Source organism: Panthera tigris, chromosome A2, assembly GCF_018350195.1.
Source record: "Panthera tigris isolate Pti1 chromosome A2, P.tigris_Pti1_mat1.1, whole genome shotgun sequence".
NCBI classification, from domain to species: domain Eukaryota; kingdom Metazoa; phylum Chordata; class Mammalia; order Carnivora; family Felidae; genus Panthera; species Panthera tigris.
Window position 1 is genome coordinate 5,573,896 of NC_056661.1, and position 17,209 is coordinate 5,591,104.

Genomic DNA, 17,209 nt, shown 5'->3' on the forward strand with positions numbered 1-17,209 from the left:
ACATTAAAAAATACATTTCCTAGCTCTGTCCACTGAAAAGTTCTGAAACAAAGACTGACTTTGTTGCAATGAGCACTCCTTAAGCCCAGATCATGGTCTCTAAACACCATTTCCAATTGAATGAGCCAGGGTACCTAGGAAATATCTGATTCTGGGTCTGAAGCAGGGAATGTACAAGATGAACCTGGTGCATTCTGGTATACCAGAAAGCACAGGCATTATCAAAGACATTACCTAGTGAGGCAATGTCAGTGGGAGACCAACTAAGAAGCTCTCACTGGCCACAAATGGGATTATTTTGCCCTGCAATAAGGGGAATGGTTGCAGTTGATCAAAACACGTCAAATGTTTAAATCCACTCACTGGGGTTTTAAAAATTCTTATCTCAAAATAGCATTGGGGCACCTTGCTGGCTCAGTCTGTAGAGCATGTGGCTCTTGATCTGGGGGGTCATGACTTCAAGCCCCACATTGGGCACAGAGTTTACTTCAAAATAAAAAAGTCAAATGTACATGAAAATTGCAGAAGTGAAAGTTACAGAGCTCCTACAAATTCTTGCCCAGATTCTTCACTTGTTAACATTTCTGAATCCTTTATTTTTTTCTTGTCTGTTTTTTTGTTTTTGTTTTTGTTTTTGTTTTTTTTTAGTAATCTCTACACCAATGCGGGGCTTAAACTCATGACCCCAAGATTGAGAGTCTCATGCTCTGTGGACTGAGCCAGCCAGGCACCCTTCCAGTGTATATTTCTCAAGTATAAGCACACTCTTCCACATAAACACAGTACCACCTTCAAAACCAGGAAGTTAATACTGATCCAAGAGTACCATGTAATTCCCAAATCCCATTCAAAGTTTCAAGAAAGTCCCAAAAGTTTGTTTGTGTGTGTGTCTACGAGACAAAGGGGAAAGCAAATCTTAAGCAGGCTCCATGCTCGACATAGAACCCGACACAGGGCTCGATCCCACAACCCTGGGATCATGACCTGAGCCAAAACCAAGAGTAGGACGCCTAACCGACTGAGCCACTCAGGCACCCTTCCCACGAGGTCCTTTAAAGCTGCAGCATCTATTCCAGATCATACACTGTATTTTTCTAATTTTAGTGTCCTTCATTCGGTAACAATTCTTCAATCTTTGTCTTTCACGACCTTGATGCTTTGGGAGAGTATGAGCTAGCCATTTTGCAGAAAGTTCCTCAATGTATGTGTGTCTACTGTTTTGTCATGATTTAGGCACTTGGAACAAGAACTACAGAAGTGATAAAGCATTCTCAGTGCATATATCCGGAGGCATAGAATGTTGATTTCTTCCATTACTGATTATGCTAGCCTGTTGAAAATCGTGTCTGCCGGGTGTCCAGCCTGAGCTAGTATGTTCCACTTGTCAATGGTGCTTTATGGGAAAAGACTTTGAAATTAATGCAATATCTGGTTCCTCAACAAACTTTCACCCACTAGATTTATTATCCATTGATGACACACCAATTTTTTTTTTAATTTTGTTGTTAACGTTACTTTAGACAAAGAAGGTTTTATTTTTAAAAAATAAATAAAGCATTCTGGAGGAGGATGGCTGCCGGCATTGGCTTGGTCAAACGATGATAATAGGGTCAGCGACTCTGAGAGGTTTTTGGTCTTTTCCTCATGGTAGTGAAGATGGCTGCTGGGGTTCCAGGCATCATATCCTCAATCAAGGCAGGAAGAAGGGAGTGGCATGGAGGTGTCAGCCTTTTTTAAAACCAGATTACGGTTGCCAAATAACTTTTCTACCTCCGTCTTCGAGCACTTCCTTATATACTGGCTCAACAAAATGTTCCAAGGTGGCATTTTCTTGTTATTTTTACCTGCCCCAGCTCTGGAAGCAACCATTTGTCCCAAGGAGCCCTGGTTTTCATGGGGAATGACATTTAAAAAGCAAGAACTGGTTGCTAGGTGTGGTCACTGTTACTACAGTGGTTATCAATTCTTACTTTTCTCATTGTCATACGTGTGTGTATGTACCTATTTAGAGACATTTACCTGCCTGTCTATCATCTGTCTGTCCATCCATCCATCCATCCATCCATCCATCTTTAAAACCACGAGTGCACACCCATACCTCTAATTCTAATCTAACACCAAACTTTATCCCAGACACTTTGCATATTTCTAACTTCCTCCTCTGACTGGGAAACCTATGTCTCATGATCCCCAGTACATCTACTCTTTTCCACTCCCCCACCCCGTGTATAGCCTAACTCCTAGATACACTGGTCAAGACTCAGTCCCAGATATATACCGCCTACTCAATTCCACCCCCATTGGCCACACTGGTTGAAAGCGTGGCTCCAACAAAGGAGTTAAATTCATGCACGTTAACTAAAAAAACAAAAACAAAAACAACGCAACAGTGACTGAAGGCTTCTTGGGAAGCCTTTGAGTTGGCACTCAAAATCTCGAAAATTATGAAATTCCAAAGCGGACAAAGAATGAAGTATTTATGCTGGCCCGTACAATCCACAAATCAGGGTAACTACGTAGATGAAGGGAAACTTCTCTTTACAGATGTATTCTAGAAAATACGTGAGGAAGGCTAGATTTCGAATATCGCCATTCTGTAACCCTAATGGGTTGTGAACCTAAGCGATACTTTGCAGCAGCTACAAAGGAGACACGCGCCACAAATGAGACATGCTGACATCATCTGCCTCCTAGTGCGTGCCCACATCACCTCCGAAGTGCTCAGTCCCAAATCTGATCACACTCCACATCTATTAATTTACAGGAAATGCAGGGGACAAAGGGACATGTTAAATGACACCCTAGAGGTCCCTAGAGACAGAAAGCGGATTGGTGGTTGCCAGAGACTGGGGAAGGAAGGGGAAATGGGGAGGAACTGCTTAATGGGTACAGGGTTTCTTTTTGGAGTGGTGCAAACAATTCCGTTGTAGAGTGTGATGATGTTTGCACAACCTTGTGCATATACTCGAAACCGCTGGATGTGCATTTTTAAATGCTTCGAACGGAGAGGTTTAGGTTGGGTGAACTTTATCTCAAATTTTTAAAAAACAAAAAGGGAGAGATCACAGGGATGCTACCAGAAAAATTCAGACGGAGTGACCACAATACAAGTTTTAACTTAATTTAATTTAATTATTTTATGAGAGAGAGTGCATGTGCATGCATGCGAACAGGAAAGGGTCAGAGAGAGAGAGAGAGAGGGAGAGAGCGAGATCCCAAGAGGCTCCACACCGCCAGTGCAGAGCCCAACCTGGGACTTCACACAGGGCTGGATCCCATGACCATGAGATCACTCACTGAGCCGAAATCAAGAGTCAGACACTTAACTGACTTAGCCACCCAGGCACAAGTCTTTGTATTTTAGAGAGAGGTACTGAAATATTAGGGCTGGAATGTGTCTGGAATTGGCACACAGGAAGAGAATAGGGTGAAACCAGATTGGCTGAAGTTGGGTGATGGGCTGATAGGGGTTCTTTAGACTATTCTCTCCACTTTTATGTGTTTAAAATCTTTTGTGGGGCACCTGGGTGGCTCAGTGGGTTAAGCGTCCAAGTCTTGATTTTGGCTCAGGCCATGATCTCACAGTTTGAGCTGATAGCACAGAGCCTGCTTGGGATTCTCTCTCTCTCTCTCTCTCTCTCTCTCTCTCTCTATCCCTCCCCTGCTTTCTCTCTCTCTTTTTTATTAAAAATTTTTTTAATGTTTATTTATTTTTGAGAGAGCATGAGTGGGGGAGGGGCAGAGAGAGAGGGAGACACAGAATCCAAAGCAGGCTCCAGGCTCCGAGCTGTCAGCACAGAGCCCAACTCGGGGCTCAAACTCACAAACCGTGAGATCATGATCTGAGCGGAAGCCGGACGCTTAACTGACTGAGCCACCCAGGCGCCCCGCTCTCTCTCTTTCTCAAACAAACAAAAATATTTTGTAATAAAATCTCCTTAATTAATGTAAAAAAAAAAAAATTCTTCCCCGTCTTTTCTCTCGGGCATTTTCTCCATTTGTTAGGGCTTTCTGGCCCCTGGTAGGCACTCAATAAACACTGGGTGAGGTCTCATAGCTTAGTGGTTACCAACAGCTCTGATGTTAAAAGTTGTTTGCTTCTTTCTAGTTGTGGGACCCAGGGCAAGTCCCTTGCTTCCGTTTCTCATCTCTAAATCAGGGCTAGTAAGCTATGCCCGCCTCCTAGGGTCATTATGAATACCATGACATGTCAAAGACTCACATTGTGTGGAATGTTCTTGTCTTTTTTTTTTTAAGTTGTTTTTAATGTTTTTATTTTTGAGACAGAGAGAGACAGAGCATAAGCAGGGGAGGGGCGGAGAGAGGGGGAGCCACAGAAGCAGAAGCGGGCTCCAGGCTCTGAGCTGTCAGCACAGAGCCCGATGTGGGGCTCGAACTCACAGAGTGTGATACCATGACCTGAGCTGAAGTAGGGCGCTCAACCGACTGAGCCACCCAGGCGCCCCTGGAGTGTTCTTGTCTTTTATGTCACAATTTATTTAGGTTGATACAGTTCCTCACAAAATTAAACACAGAATTACCATAGACCCAAGCAGTTGCATTTCTGGGTATGTACCTGAAAGGATTGAGAACAGGGACCCGAACACATATCTGTACATCCATGTTCACGGCCGCGTTATCCACAATGGCCAACAAGTGGAAGCCATCCTGGTGTCCATCGATGGATGAATGGACAAACAGGAAGAGGAATGAATATCCATACGATGCACTATTATCATTCAGCCTTTTGTCAAAAAGGGAATTCTAACACCTGCTACGATGTGGACGGACCTCGAAGGCCTTATGCTCAGTGAAATAAGTCAAACACAAAAGAACACATACCGTAGGATCCCACTCACAGGAGGTCCCCAGGTCCTCAGAGGAGTTCCATCCACAGAGACAGAAGGTAGATAGATGGTGGGAGCCGGGAGAGTGGTGCAGGGGCAGGGGAGTCCGTGTTTCATGGGGACAGTTTGGGGAGATGGAAGGTTCTGGAGACAGATGGTGGGGGTGGCTGCTCAACACTGAATGTACTTAATGCCACTGAACTGTATGTTGAAAATGGTCAAGATGGCCAATTTAATGTGTTTATTTTACCATACAAAAAAAAGAGAGACTTAAGAACAGCGCCTAGCACTGAATGAACATGCCGCACTTATTAAATCACTGAAATCTGAGTCATCGAAACAGCATCACTGGACTGCGTGACCCCCCAAGGGAACAGTGTCGGGTTAGTCTTGTTCCCCGGTACGTGCCTCCGGCCTGGCCAATCACAGGGGCTCAGGAAAGATCTGATCTCTGGACTACCTGAAACCCGCCAGGGTGCCTCATTACTTCACCTGGCCCACCCGAAGCCCCCACCCACTCTCTGCCCCCCTCCCCCATGCCCACACTGCCCAAATGGATTCAGCACCCCCGAGGTCTGTGTGAATGGCCCCTGGAGTGTGTGGCCCCACCAGATCCCCCCCACTGTCCCACTGGTGGCCTTGGCCCACGCTGCTCCCTGGCTCACTCCAACTCTATAGGAACGGCTCCCTGTGGCTCAGGGCTCTTCTGGAAGGCCTCTCTGGGTTTGCTCAGCCCTCCAGGCAAGGTGGCCAAAGCCTGAAATTGGGAGAGACTAGACCCCCTTCTCTGGTGGCTCTTCTAGGGGTCAAGGGTATAAGGGGCCTCATGCCAGAGGGTGGAACTTCTATAACAGCCCCCTGCCCTCACCTGAGGGGCCACAGTGAGTCCCGTGGCTAGAGCACGGATGGGCTGGGGGGTCCACACAGGCCTGGGCTGGGGGGGGAGGGGGATAGCCACACTTCCTATATAGTGGGAAATGGTCCTCAGGCCAGCTCTGCCCACAGGGACCAGGGGAGAAGCTGGATCCTGGGGAGAGGCAGAGAACTCCGGGCTACCTGCCTCCCTCCCACTGGGCCCTCCTTAAAGGTCAGTCTGGGATGGGGAGAGCCGGGGTGGCTCTGGTACCACCAACGTTCCCCAGAGCAGCCCCTCTCGCCTGTCCTTGCGGGGACCCCAGGTGATGAGGCAGCCGTGGACAGCAGGGATGAACAACCCCAAGGCTGCGAATGGAGGGCAGTGGACACGGCTCACGCCCCCCTCCTCCCCCGCCAGGAGGCACCCTTGGATCCTAGGCCAGGAAATTTAATACCCCCCCCCCCCAGCCACAGGGGCAGCTTAGAGAGGATCCGATCCTCTCCCCCCCCACCCCCGCCCCCCCTCCCCCCCCAGGCCAAGGCCCCTGGGGTCAGCTCGTGGGCCTCCGCATTGTCCCGAGCGGGGCCTCAACCTGGTCTTCTAGCTGCCTGTGGGGCCGGGCCAGGGTGAGGCAGCCCGCAGCAGGGCGTGGGCAGCGAGGAGGACCCAGGTGTGGCCGCCTGGCGGAGAGAAAGAAGACAAAGGCGCAGCGGCAGGTTTCTGTACAGGAAGTCGGAGTATACATTTTAGTAACGGGCTGAAGAAATGAGGCATCCGGGGCAACAGTGCAGGGGCCACAGGGAGAATAAGAGATCGAGAGCTGGGGTTTGGCGTAAATCTTACAAAGTGTATAAAGAATCTGTGTTTCTCTACAATAACAAAAAACCAAAGGCTACAAGAGCGGTTGTATATACAAAACACGGAGATATTGCTTCACTTGCAAACAGGTTCCGGACCAGACGGGAGACAAGACAGAGGGGGGCACAGGGAAGGGCCGGAGAGCGCGCCGCGTGCAAAAGGAGGGGGAGGGGGAGAGGGGGGGTCTTCTCCCAGCATAAATCTACAGGCGGGAGCTGGAGTCGCGCACGCACGGGAGAGGTCGAAGGCGTGTGCCGGTGCTGGCTGTGCGTGGGGGGACAGGGATGCCGAGAGCCGAGAGTGTCCGCCTGCCCCGGCCCCCTGGCGCCTTGCTCTTCGAGCATCAGCCCGGAAGGGGGTTCCGGATGGGGACCGCGGACCAGCTGGGCCAACTGGCCACAGAGGGTGGGAGGCAATCGCTCCCTGGAGTCTGCCGTGGAAAACCGGAGAAGCCCGCTCGGTGCGCCCATCCTCCTGGCCCATGCGCCCCGCCCCGCCGAGATGCACACCGAGGCCCCAGAAGAAACCGGGGCTTCCGGCTTTCCTCGAGCGAGCGGGCCGGCAGGTGCCGCCCACTCCTGTTCTTCCGGGGCCACGGCCGGCCAGCCATGCGGAGCTCGATGGGAGGGCAGGAGCCAGTCACGGAGGGGGCGGAGAGGGGAGGGCAGGGAGGACGGCGGGGGGAGGGGCGGGCGGAGGACGAGGACGTGCACGCACGCGCGGGGCGGCGCGGGGCGGTCACAGGTTCTGGCAGCACTGCAGCTTGGTGGGTTTCTGTCCGTCGGTGGTGGGCGGCACGCTGATGTCCACCACGTTGTTGCCGGGGGACTCGTCGTGGGCAGCGCGGTCTGCAATCTGCTTCTGCGACACGATGCGGTAGATCTCTGCGGTGCGGGGGGGGGGGGGGGGGGGGGGGGGGTGGGGGAGTGGGGAGAGCAGGGGGTGAGCGCGCTGCGCGCCCCGCCCCCCTTCAGGGCTCATCTAGACCTCAAGCCTTGCCCCCGCCTCCCCCCCAGGCTGAGCCCACAGCCCCCACTGTGCCCCCCATCAGGTCAAGGGGAACCGTGGCAGGGGGGTGGGCTCCTGGAGGTTTCCACCCTCACCCAGTGCTGGCTGTGTGCTCAGCAAGGCAAGACCGTATCGGGTCACATATAGTCCTCCCCCACCCCCACCCCCCCCCCCCGCCCGGCCTCTGATCCTGTAAGATCAGAGCTCCCCTCCCCCCCAACCCCCCCAGAATAAACTCTCAGAAGCCCGAGGGCCCTGCGCCCCTGATGCCGCCTGCTCAGCAGCTGCCCAAGCTGGCTGTTCTCTGGTGAAGCCAGGGAGGGCCCCCTGGAGAAGCTGGGTGGAGGGAGGGTCTCTATGTCCTGAGTGCCAGCAGGGCGGCGATCTGGCCTGAGCCCATGGAGCACGCCAAGTCTGTTCTCAGTCCAGACCCACTCACAGGTTTAAAGAATAAAGCTCCAGAGGTTATGTTCCGGAGCCTGCAACCCAAGTGGCCGGTGCTCCCTTCACGCCCACCCTCCCCAGGCACGCGGGGGGGCCACTGTGGCTTCAGCCAGGCCCTGTGACCACCTACCTGTGAGGATGTTCTTGAAAGCTTCCTCTACGTTGGTGGAATCCAAGGCTGAGGTCTCAATGAAGGACAAGTTGTTCTTTTCTGGAACAAAAAGAATAATGCCCAGGTGAGCGGGGAGGTGGTGGAAGGTGCTGTGCTGCACCCTCTCGGGGACCCTGCTTGCCTGGCCCAGGAAAAAGAAGGGTCGGGGTCAAAGAGAGAGGACTGAGATGCCCACGCATCAGGAAGGGGAAGCTGGCACTGAGGCCGTGGGCGCAGACAGGGAAGATGGCAGGGGCCGGGGTGGGGGTGCTGCCTGACTTCCAGATGCTTCTCCGATGCCTCAGTCACATGCCTTTCGGGAATGTGGCCCGTGGGGGAAGCCCCGGCAGCCCCCAGCCTCACCCGCTCCGGCCCAGCGTGACTCACCTGCAAAGGCACGAGCCTCGTCAGTGGGCACGGCCCGCAGGTGGCGCAGGTCACTCTTGTTGCCCACCAGCATGATGACGATGTTGCTGTCGGCGTGGTCCCGCAGCTCCTTCAGCCAGCGCTCCACGTTCTCGTAGGTCAGGTGCTTGGCGATGTCATACACCAGCAGGGCACCCACCGCGCCGCGGTAGTAGCTGTGGGGCAGGACGCGGGGCCCAAGCCTGAGCCGGCCGCCAGTTCCCTGCACCAGGCTCCGGGGGCGGCACTCCTCAGCCCACACACAGAGCAGGAGGCACAGGGCCCGCCCGAGGGGCAGCCGTGGCCGAGGTTCAGGCTCTGCTCCCCAGGTTCAGCTCGGGAATACGGGACCAGAGGAAGTAGTCTGGGACCCAAAGTCAGAAGACACCCTTGGGGTCAGCCACAAAAGGGGAGAAGGAAAGGGCCACCGCTGGGCAAAAGCTCCAGCGCCCACCAAAGGCTCGGCCAGCCTGACCACCAAGGAGGCTGACAGACACACACCCATCCCGAGGGATTAAGGACATGAGAAGGTGACCAGCGGGGGTAGTCCGGAGGACGCAGCCGACGGACAGGGAAGGTCTGGGAAGAGGCAGCCCCAGTGGGTACTGGTGGCCGGGGAGCACCGGGAGCCGCGTGGGAGGACAGGACAGGTGTGGGACCAGGTGGGAGCTGAAGCGCAGAGGGAAGCTGAGGGAAGGCAGGCAGGGCTGGCGAGCGGCCACAGGGGCCCAAGCCGGTCCGGGGTAACAACTCTCATCGTGCAGCCAGCTCCCAGCAAAATCGCAGGGCTTCTCGGGACTCCGGGGGCCAGAGACACTGCAGGACATGCCTGCCCCGGGGTCACAGAGTGGCCGAGACTGGGCACACGGGTCTTCCCGAGGATCCCCTAGCTCCTGGGGGTCTTGTCCCTCCACCGCGGGCCCCCCACCCTCAGAGATCCGCTCTCTCCTCCTCCGACGCGAGTCCTACCCATCCTTCTCCCCAGGGGCCCCCCCACCCACGGCTGCCTGCATCACCCCGGCCCTGTCGCTCACGCAGAGGTGATGGCACGGTAGCGCTCCTGGCCGGCGGTGTCCCAGATCTGCGCCTTGATGGTCTTGCCGTCCACCTGGATGCTGCGGGTGGCAAACTCCACGCCGATGGTGCTCTTGCTCTCCAGGTTGAACTCGTTGCGGGTGAAGCGTGATAGCAGGTTGCTCTTCCCCACGCCTGAGTCCCCAATGAGCACCACTTTGGGGGCAGGAGGGACACGGGTAAGACTCTGCGGGCCGGCGTCCCCGAGCCACGGCCCACACACCACCCACGTCCACCTATAGAACGGTGGCGTCCCAGGTGCGGAGCCAACTTGGAAACCGACATCAGGGCGGTCGGAGCCCGAGGCACCGCGTTTCCCGGGGCAGAAGCAAACAGAGGCTCTGGGCTTCCAGAAGCACAGCCACTGCGGACAGCACGACACCCCTGCCGTCTCTGGTCTCTTCAGAGCAGAGCTGCCTCAGCTGCGGTGTAGGGACCCAGACATTCTGGCAGGCAGGCAGGGTGGGGATCCCACTCGGAACCCCTGAACCTCCACGGCAGCCCGGTGGCCAAGAAAGCTCCAGGGCTGGGCAACCTTGGGCAAGTCACTTAACCTCTCTGGGCTGCCTTTTCTGCAAGAGGGGGACTCGAGGAGAAATGGCAGGATCAGAACTCCGCTAGCATCTAGCGTGCTAAGACAGGCAGGAGAGCGGTTATTACTACAGTTCCCCTAGGTTCTTACCTGCAGGGGTCTGTCTCTGGAGCTGTAAGTAACAGGAAATGGGAAGCCTCACCCCTCCCCCCCCCCCCCCCCCCCCCCCCCCCCCCCCCCCCCGCGCCCACCCTCTGCTTCCTTCTGGAGAGCTGCTGCGAGCCAATCCACATTCGGGCCCCAGCACAGTCACAGCTGGTTCATGCGGAACAGGAATGTGCCCTCTGGATGCAGCTGGGAGGGGACAGAGACCGCCACCTCCACAGCCCCAGAGTCAGCCCTTTCTGCAGACATCCAGAGCAAGAGTCGTCCTGAGGAGGGCAGAGCAGGCCCCTCCAGTCTCTGCCTTTATCCCTCTCTTTCCCAAGTTTCCTGCCCCAGCCATAGAAGCATTGCCTCTAGGGGCCAAGGCATCCCAGGCTCTGTGATAGGGCCACATGACATGGTCCAGGAGTCTGAGCCCAAGAGGCTGTCCTTAGACCCAGGTAGTCTCACGTCTGTGTGTGCACAGTGTATGTGCCGCACACGCACGCGCGGCTATACCTACAACGTAGAAGTAACAGTACGTGGCTGTCTGGCCAGAGACCCCAGGCGGAAACCACACGTGGGGGCCTTGGGCTCTGGCACCCAAGGGTGGGTCTGTCCAGTGGAAAGTCACGGGGGCTGTAGCCTTAGTCACCCACAGCCCTAGTTAAAAGTTTTTCCTCGGTGGAAAGTTGTCTATGTGCATGCCCAAATTCCCACGGCTTCTGACCGGCGTCACTGCCCCCACTCTGGTCCGCAACACACGCGTCCCTCCGCAGCCCTGGTGGTCACGCTCGTACCAACAGGCTGTTTTCCTGGAGGCCACCAGAGGGCGCCTGTGAGCTGCCAAGCCAGGCCCCGCCCTCCTCTGCCCACAGTCTTCCAGGGTGCCCACCTCCCTGGGGTAAAAGTCCAAGTCCAGGACCACCCACAGAGCCTTGCATGACCTGCCCCGTGCCCTCCCTGCCCTCCCCTCCTCCCTCTCTCCCTCTCGCCCACTCTGCTCCTGCCACACGGCCTCCTCACCAGGACTAGGAGATATACAGGGGCACGTTGCACTTCGCCTGGACCATTCTTCCGCAGGTACCTGCCTGGTGTCTGCCCTCGTCTCCTCGGTGTGGTCCCTCTGATGGCACTCGACCAAAGAGGCCTTCGCTGCCATCCGCTTAAAAGCCCACTCCCTGCCCCACCTGACTTCCTCCACAGCTCTCCCCGCTCTCTCACACTGCAGCCTTCACTTATTTATTTAGTCTTTCCCACTGGGCTACAAGGGCAGGAACCTCAGACAGTCTCCTTCCCTGCTGGGTCCCAGCCTGGTGCAGCGCCCAGCACGCAGGAAGCACCTGATCCACGCCTGCAGAATGAACCAATGCCAAGGCGGCCGGTGGAGCGTCCCAGCCTCCCTGCCCCCTGGAAGATGCCCAGGTTACCATCCTCAGGCCGCAGGTGAGGAGGCAGGCAAGGCACCCAGGACCCAGCACCCTCTCTCGGCCGGCTACTTTAGAGCCAAGAACACTAAGAGCAAGAATGTTTAATGAGCCTGTACTGGGATGACTCGGTCGGTTAAGCGTCCGACTTCAGCTCAGGTCATGATCTCACAGTCTGTGGGTTCGAGCCCCGCATGGGGCTCTGTATTGACAGCTCAGAGCCTGGAGCCTACTTCGGATCCTGTGTCTCCCTCTCTCTCTCTGCCCCTCCCCTGTCCATGCTCTGTCTCTTTCACTCTCAAAAATGAATAAATGTTAAAAAAGATTATTTTTTTAATGAGTCTGTACTAAGAAAGCCCTTGGTGGACCCCCCTCACACACACGTCTCATGTAACCTTTACGGGTTAGGAAGCGGGAGAATGCCAAGCCTAACGCGGGCTCGCTCCTACCTCCCAACCATGCTCACCAGACAGTGACTTGCCCAGGTCCTCCTGTCTGGAAAGGTGTCCATCAGGATTTGAACCCGTCTTCTGCATCCAGGGCTGAGCTCAAGGGCGGGAGGGGGGGGGGGGAGGCTTCCTGACCCTTGGAATACATGGCAAACTCCTGCTCATCCTTCAAAACCCCTCAAGTCAGGCCTCTCCTCTCCCCTCAAACCACCATGTGGCCTGGCCCACGACACCTGTGATAACAGGGCCAGTGTTCTCTTGTGACACTGGGGGTGCCCAACAGAAGATGGCGAGCTGACATCAGAGAAAGGTGGAAAGAGTGGGGACGGACATGGGCCCGTGGCTCTCAGCCATGCTGTGGGGCCCACCACCTACACGCCCAAGCCCTCTCCTTCCCACGCGGCCAGGGGGACCTGGGCAAGGCTGGAGGGGTGTGCTCACAATTTTTATACCCTTAGGAAGAGAACAGGAAATGACCAAGAGGGTGCCTTTTGGGCCCTGCCCTGTATCCCCACCCCTACCTGCTCCCTCCCTTCCCAGCCTTGGCACAACTATACAACTTCAGAGTCCCCTTGGCCCCACCCACTCTGCTGTGGCCTAGCCAACAAGCCCCTTAGCACCTCAGGCCAGGCTCAGCCCTAAAGGCTTTGTGACTGTGTTCTCAGGGCCACCCCTGGGACAAATGTTCATACTATCATTCCCCTTCTACAGTTGGGGACACTCAACCCAGAGTGACAAAGTTCCTGGTCCAGGGTCCCCCAGTGAGAAAGTGGAGGCCAGAGCAGGATGAGAGCCACCAGCCACGGCCCAGATGAACGACGGGAAGGCCAGGCTGCTTGGACAGTCCCTGGCACACGGTGCCCAATGCAGAGAGGTGGCCGGTGGGGCAGTGGCCAGGCTGGCCCCTTGTGCAGGCTGGGAATGAGAACGGCATTGTCCAAGGCACAAGTGATCTACTGTCTTGGGGGAAATAAAGGGCCCTTGAGGACACAGCCCGTAGAATTTCCACAGAAGTTGGTGGCACCAATGGCCAGGGAAACTGCCTCCCTGGACATGCCATTTGGCTGGCAGAGCAGGCAAGCCCAGTTGGCAAAAACAAAGAGTTGGCACCTCTTAAAGCCCAGGGTCCTCTGACCTGCCCCATGATAGCACGGCACCCCTGGAGCCCGCACTCAGGACATTCATGGACTGAGTGGCCATTTGCGGGGATAGGGGAGCTGGCTCCCCTACTCCAGCAAGAACAGGACCCTGCCTCTCCTGCAGGAAGCCAGCCCTGACCATCCCAGGCCCCAGGGACTGGCGCTTGGGGGCAATCTTGCCACAGCCATGTCCTGGGGCATCAGAGTAGACGACAGACAGGTGCCCAAAGCCAGGACACAGGGAAGGCTGCTCACTGGAGGAAAATGGTGCGCTTGGGTCCTTCCCGGCGGGTCTGGTGGGGGGCCTGCCTGGGCTGGAGAGCCAGGAGGCTGCCTCGGAAGCACTCAGCAGAGGCGGGTAAGCACTGGGGCCTGGCCTGTTCCCTGGGTGCCGGCTGCAGCTCTCTGCTCGACCCCTTTCCCAAAAGGACTTGAAGATGGTCCAGGGGTAGACAAAGCCTGGAGGACAAGGTCCTGGGCTACCTCAGCAGCGTCCCACTTCAACCCATATCCTCACAGGCTAGGTGAGTGGCCAGGGGCTCTAGGAAGTCCTCGGCGGCCCTTGGGGACATAGCTGCTCCCACTGTGGATCCCACAGCCTGGCCTACCAGAAGAGAGGTCAGAGGTGGCCCCCAGGGATTGATCTGCAGGCTGGAAAAATAGCCCCATGGCTGACAGGATAAAATGTTAGCAGGATAAACGTGCAGATCTATAATTAGGTACAAATAAACAACCTTACTCCTGCGGGAGGAGGGGAATGTGCAGTGAGGAAAACACCCAGGGGGATTCTATTGGCCTTGGTCTTGGAGGTCAAGGGAGCTAACGTGTGATGTGGCTGCCAACATAACCAAGGCGGTGGCAGGAGGGCTAAACAAGGGGCAGGCTGTGTCCCGGGTGAAAAGTGTGGCCTCTCCGTGCCAAGGGAAGGGCCAGAAGGTGACTAAAGCCTGGGGGAGGCTGAGCACAGGGTTGGAGGCAGGAGGATCATTGGCCCCCCCGCTCCTGAACGGCCCCCTCCGACCAGGAAGCAGGGCTGGCAAGCCTCGAGGTCAGAAAGTTGGCCCCTGTGGGGTGCCTGGTGGCTCAGTTGGTTAAGCATCTGACTCTTGGTTTTGATTCAGGTCATGATCTCACGGTTCGTGAGTTCAAGCCCCTCGTTGGGCTCTGTGCAGATGGCATGGAGCCCACTTGGGATTCTCTCTCTGCCCCTCCTTTGCTCATGCTCTCTCTGTCTCTCTCTCTCTCTCTCTCAAAAAGAAACAAAACATTTGATAAAAAACAAACAAACAAAAAAGAAAGTTGGCCCCTGTCACCCTTTCTGGTACACTCTTACCTTGTGCACTTGTCTAATGCCCAGACCTGCCCCTCTGCAGGCCACAGGGGTCTTAGGAGGGTCCGGGGAGACAGTATATTCATGTTTCTGTCTCAGCTGTCTTGTCACTGGCAAGTGAGGGGACAGTGGTGGCTTGCCTACCTGCTGGCTTCTTTTCCTTTCTTCTGTATGTGCCAGACCCACCCAGTTTCCTTTTCCCGTTTAAATGAGTGAAAAACTGAGTGGATTTAAAGAGATACATGAAAAGACAATGAGGAGACCTCCAATAAGGCATCCGTGTGGATAGGTGGTCTCAGATGACTGCAGTCTGGGAAGTACTGACCTTGTGGGTTAGACTTTCACTCCTAACTCTGCTTGGAAAGGTCAGCAGGGCACCTGCCAACTCAGGAAACGAGGCTAGTGGGAGAGGAAAGCAGGACAGGCAACCTCCCCACCCCCACCCCTGCCAATTGCCGCAGAAGCCAGATCTGTGTTTCCAGGAAGCAGACTCTGGAGATTGAGTCCCGGGAAGCGCGCAGCCGCCCCACTGCCCCTGACCCAGTAACGGTGCTTCTGGGAACGTACTTCAAAGAAATAACCCAAAGGGCAAAAGATGACTGGGAAAAACACTGAGCTGAGTTATTTATAACAGCAAGTGCTTGAAAATAACAAGTGGGAAAGGACCATCAAAACCTGGCGGTGACTCCTGGGGAAACGCCCCCTGCCCTGGGGGTCCCCATCCAGGTGGGTGACCAGCCAGGACCTGGGGAGCAGTGGCCTCCGGGCACCAGCTGCAGCAGGATGGAGTCCGATCCACCTGTCGCCAGTCCCCAAAGCCCTGATTGAGCTTCCCCGGCCCCTAACGTGAGACCCCCCAAGGCTCAGTCAGGCCTTGGACTGATGCTTGCTGACCACACAGCTTCACCTGCCAGTGACGTATCAGCCTGCACACAGCTCCTTGGGCCCACGGTGCTGTGTGCCAATTCTGGGCCTTTGCATGGGCCCTCCCCCAGCCCAGAAGCCTCTCACCACATGGATATCTCAGGTAGGGAGTGCTCCACCTGGCTCTCCACAGCCCCAAGATCCCCAGGCTCCCAGCCCCAACGTGTTAGAGGAGCCCACAGACACAATGGTCAGCGACGGACACAGACTGCACTCCCAGGGATCTCCAGGCTTGCCCAACGAGGGGGAGATACCAACAGGTGGTGTGGGAGGCAGACCCTCAAGCGGCAGGCGGCAGGACAATGGTGTCTCACGGGGCCCCAGGGTAGCTATCAAGGGCAACCACTGTCGTCCAGGGAGCCCAGGACGGACAGCACAGGACCTGGCCAAAGCCCAGGTTGGCACCGTGAAGCCAGTGACTCTGAAATCAGTGCACAACGCCAGCGATGTGGATGGCGGGAGTCTTCCCAGCTGGGGCTGCAGGCTGAGGGAGCTAGGCCAGCAATGGCTGCCTGACCTGCCGAGGCCTCACTCGAGGCTCTAGAGCCCTCTGTCCCTTGGGCAGGGACGATCCTCCAGCAGGTTGGCGGAAAGCAGGCCTACCAGTGCGCATGTGTGGGGAGAGGTGGTCTGATAGGCTTATTAGTCCCATATATACTCAGGTGGTAAAGCCCACAGCTGACCTGGATTCAAATCCTGCTCCAACACGTGCCCTCTCTCTCTGGGTCTCAGTTTCCAAGTCCATAGAGAGAGGCTGGAGAATATCGACGACTTCACAGGGCTGGGGTGAATTCATGTAACGAATTCATGAGCGGGAATGCTTGGGAAAGGGCGGGTACTTCGATAATTCTATTAAGAGTTCTGAGAGTTCAAAGATAATTGTTGCGGTTAACCACCGAGCCTGGCACACACAATCCCCCCGCCAGGCGCCCCTCCAAGCAATTCTGGGTCAGCACCCCACTCCAGGGTCCCCTACCACACACCTCAACCCCTACCATGCCGTCTCTTCCCGCCCCCAGACATGCTGCTACCAATCAGGGCTGGCTCCTCCCACTCCGCGAGAGCACCACCCCCACCTGCCTCGTCCCAGCCCACTTCTTGGGCACGCCCACCACGCTCTAGCCCCGCCTCTGGCGGCCCCGCCCCCGTCTCGAATGGAGCTTTCCATCCAGCCCGGCCCGCCAAACGCTGGGGAGGCCCCGCTCCCGGAGGCCCCGCCCCTAACGGCCTCTCCCACCGCTTCGGGCCCCACCCCCTCTCGGCCCCAGCCCCGCCTCGGCGCATCCAAGGCCCCCAGGCCTCTCTGGGCCGCCGGTCCGGTCCGCAAAGCTGACTGAGCCCAGACTTCCCTGGCCTTCCCGGCTGCCTGACCCGCCGGGCCCCAAGTCCCGGGCTCCGGCCTGGGCCCAGCGGTCTGGAGCGCAGCCTCGGTCCGCCACCTCCCCGTCGTCCCCTCGCCCGTCTGTGTCCCACCGACCGCACCTTTGAATAGGTAGTCGTACTCGTCGTCCCGGGTCCCCATTGTCCTGGCGCTTCCGGCGGGATCGGCGACTCCGCAGCCCCACCACAAACACCCGACGGGGGCGGAGCCGGCGCCGCGCAGAGCGGCGGATGGATGACC

General features: G+C 56.4%; 1 protein-coding gene across 1 annotated transcript; it reads right to left on the reverse strand.

Annotated features, from left to right (window-relative positions):
* Positions 1–6,420: 6,420 nt before the first annotated feature.
* On the reverse strand, positions 6,421–17,209 carry RAB11B (RAB11B, member RAS oncogene family). Its single transcript, XM_042978000.1, has 5 exons — positions 17,071–17,209; positions 9,604–9,799; positions 8,552–8,745; positions 8,144–8,224; positions 6,421–7,445 (listed from the first exon to the last, which is right to left on the reverse strand). The coding sequence occupies exons 1-5, from the start codon at positions 17,108–17,110 to the stop codon at positions 7,300–7,302; spliced, it is 657 nt and encodes a 218-aa protein (XP_042833934.1). The 5' UTR covers positions 17,111–17,209; the 3' UTR covers positions 6,421–7,299.